The following is a 1,635-nucleotide window of genomic DNA, read 5'->3' as shown; positions in this document are numbered from 1 at the left end:
CTAAAAGACAAAAATTTGGTTTTGTATTTTTTTTCCCCCCAAAGGACACATATACAAAATTCCAACTCACAATCTTGTACCTACCCAGGAGAATAATATGTTGGCTCACATAGTAAATAAAAGAATAGCACTTTGAGAGGATGGCAGCAAATGCCTAAGGCTTCACTTTTCCTTCTGCAATTAAGATTGCTGCAATGCAGTCATTAAAACAAAACATATATATTATTAATGCAGTCATTAAAACAAAACATTAAAACAAAACATTATTTATTTGCTCAGTTTAAGATAAAATACATTGAATTTTCTTTCCCTCTTTATCTTTTATATTGAACTACAGAGTAAAGAAAGCCAAATCTTAATAAATGCCAAAGTCATAATTTCATAATATAGAGACTAAAACGTGTGAATGTTATTTTGCAGTTTAGAAGTCTATGACAGCATACATATTTTTAAAAGCAGTCAACTCATTGAAAGACACTGGTGTTTAAAAGTGAAAGTTGAGTTGTCAGTTGAAAATCAGAAACTGAGGTGTTTGTGAAAGACAAATTGTCAGGAAAGCAGTAGAACATTTCCTGCCCGTGGGTGCAGTCTTGAGGATTTGTCACGGCCATGACGAACCCAACGACCATCACAACAGCACCAATGGGAAGCATGACACAGGACATAATCTTATCTGAGTGTGTCCTTGGTTCTTCAGACAGTTTCAGATAACATGCTGATGGAATGATAAAAATTAAGGGAGCTGCACAGAGTGCACCCTGCATATTGAAAATGAGAAACAAGATAATGTTATCGGATGGAGCATTCCTTGGACAGTTTTTAAAAACATTCACAAAATGTATTTGTCATTGCACATGTTAAAAGTTGGATAGATTTGGTTAACTCAAACAAAGGAAAGAAAAATAATTCCAAAAAATCTTAGAAATAGGTTTTTCCTTTTCTGATGGTTTATTTACAAATGAGATGAGTAAAATAACATACGAGTAAAAGAATAGAGTAAAATAAAATAATATACTAGACTAGAAAAAAATGATCTTTCAGCCAAGATCAAGGGTAGAAAAAAAAAGATGGTAAGACTGACTTCTGACAAATTCTTAAAATGTCCCTTATTTTCAGTTATGTCATATTGCATTATACTCTTCATTTCATATTACTGTGTATCTACTTTGCCGTTGAAACCAGAGAGGTTTATTTGTTGTATAGAAGAGGGAATTATTAGGCATATTCTTCCCTCTTTACTTGAGTTCGTACCTGTCTGTTGTATGAGAAAGGAAAACTATAACCTTAAGGGCACTCAACATAAAATAGCATTTCTACATCATCTTTCAAGTAAAACTAAACACATTAATTACCCTAGAAAACTGACAGCAGAACTAAATGATTATGACTCATTCACCCTTCCCCACAATAGCTTTTGGATAAGTCCAACCTGAGGGGGAATGTCAGATTGAAAATTATGGGGAGTAGTGTTGTCTATTATAAAAATACCAAGAGTTATTGACTTTAAGGGAAAAGAAACTTTCCCTTTAAGGAGGTCAAATTTGCACTAGAAACTTGGCAAACAAAATAATGTCAAAATTTAATGTATTTTAGGTAATATATTTTTCTAATTATATTAAATGTAAATTATATTAT

The 1,635-nt window shown here is 32.2% G+C and overlaps 1 protein-coding gene across 2 annotated transcripts in view; it reads right to left on the bottom strand.

The window, feature by feature from the left end:
• Positions 1 to 330: 330 nt before the first annotated feature.
• SLC38A11 (solute carrier family 38 member 11) overlaps positions 331 to 1,635 on the bottom strand; it is a 52,793-nt gene continuing 51,488 nt past the window's right edge. The window contains exon 9 of one of the 2 annotated variants that reach the window (XM_011358377.1): positions 331 to 758. In XM_011358377.1, the coding sequence (XP_011356679.1) occupies positions 465 to 758 (294 nt within the window). In that variant the 3' untranslated portion in view covers positions 331 to 464. The remainder of the gene's footprint in view (positions 759 to 1,635) is intronic. The other variant, XM_011358369.1, reaches the window with a different exon arrangement.

Source organism: Pteropus vampyrus, unplaced genomic scaffold (assembly GCF_000151845.1).
Source record: "Pteropus vampyrus isolate Shadow unplaced genomic scaffold, Pvam_2.0 Scaffold2, whole genome shotgun sequence".
Lineage (NCBI taxonomy): Eukaryota > Metazoa > Chordata > Mammalia > Chiroptera > Pteropodidae > Pteropus > Pteropus vampyrus.
The sequence above is the reverse complement of the archived record's forward strand: the minus strand, read 5'-3'. Positions and strand labels throughout refer to the sequence as shown.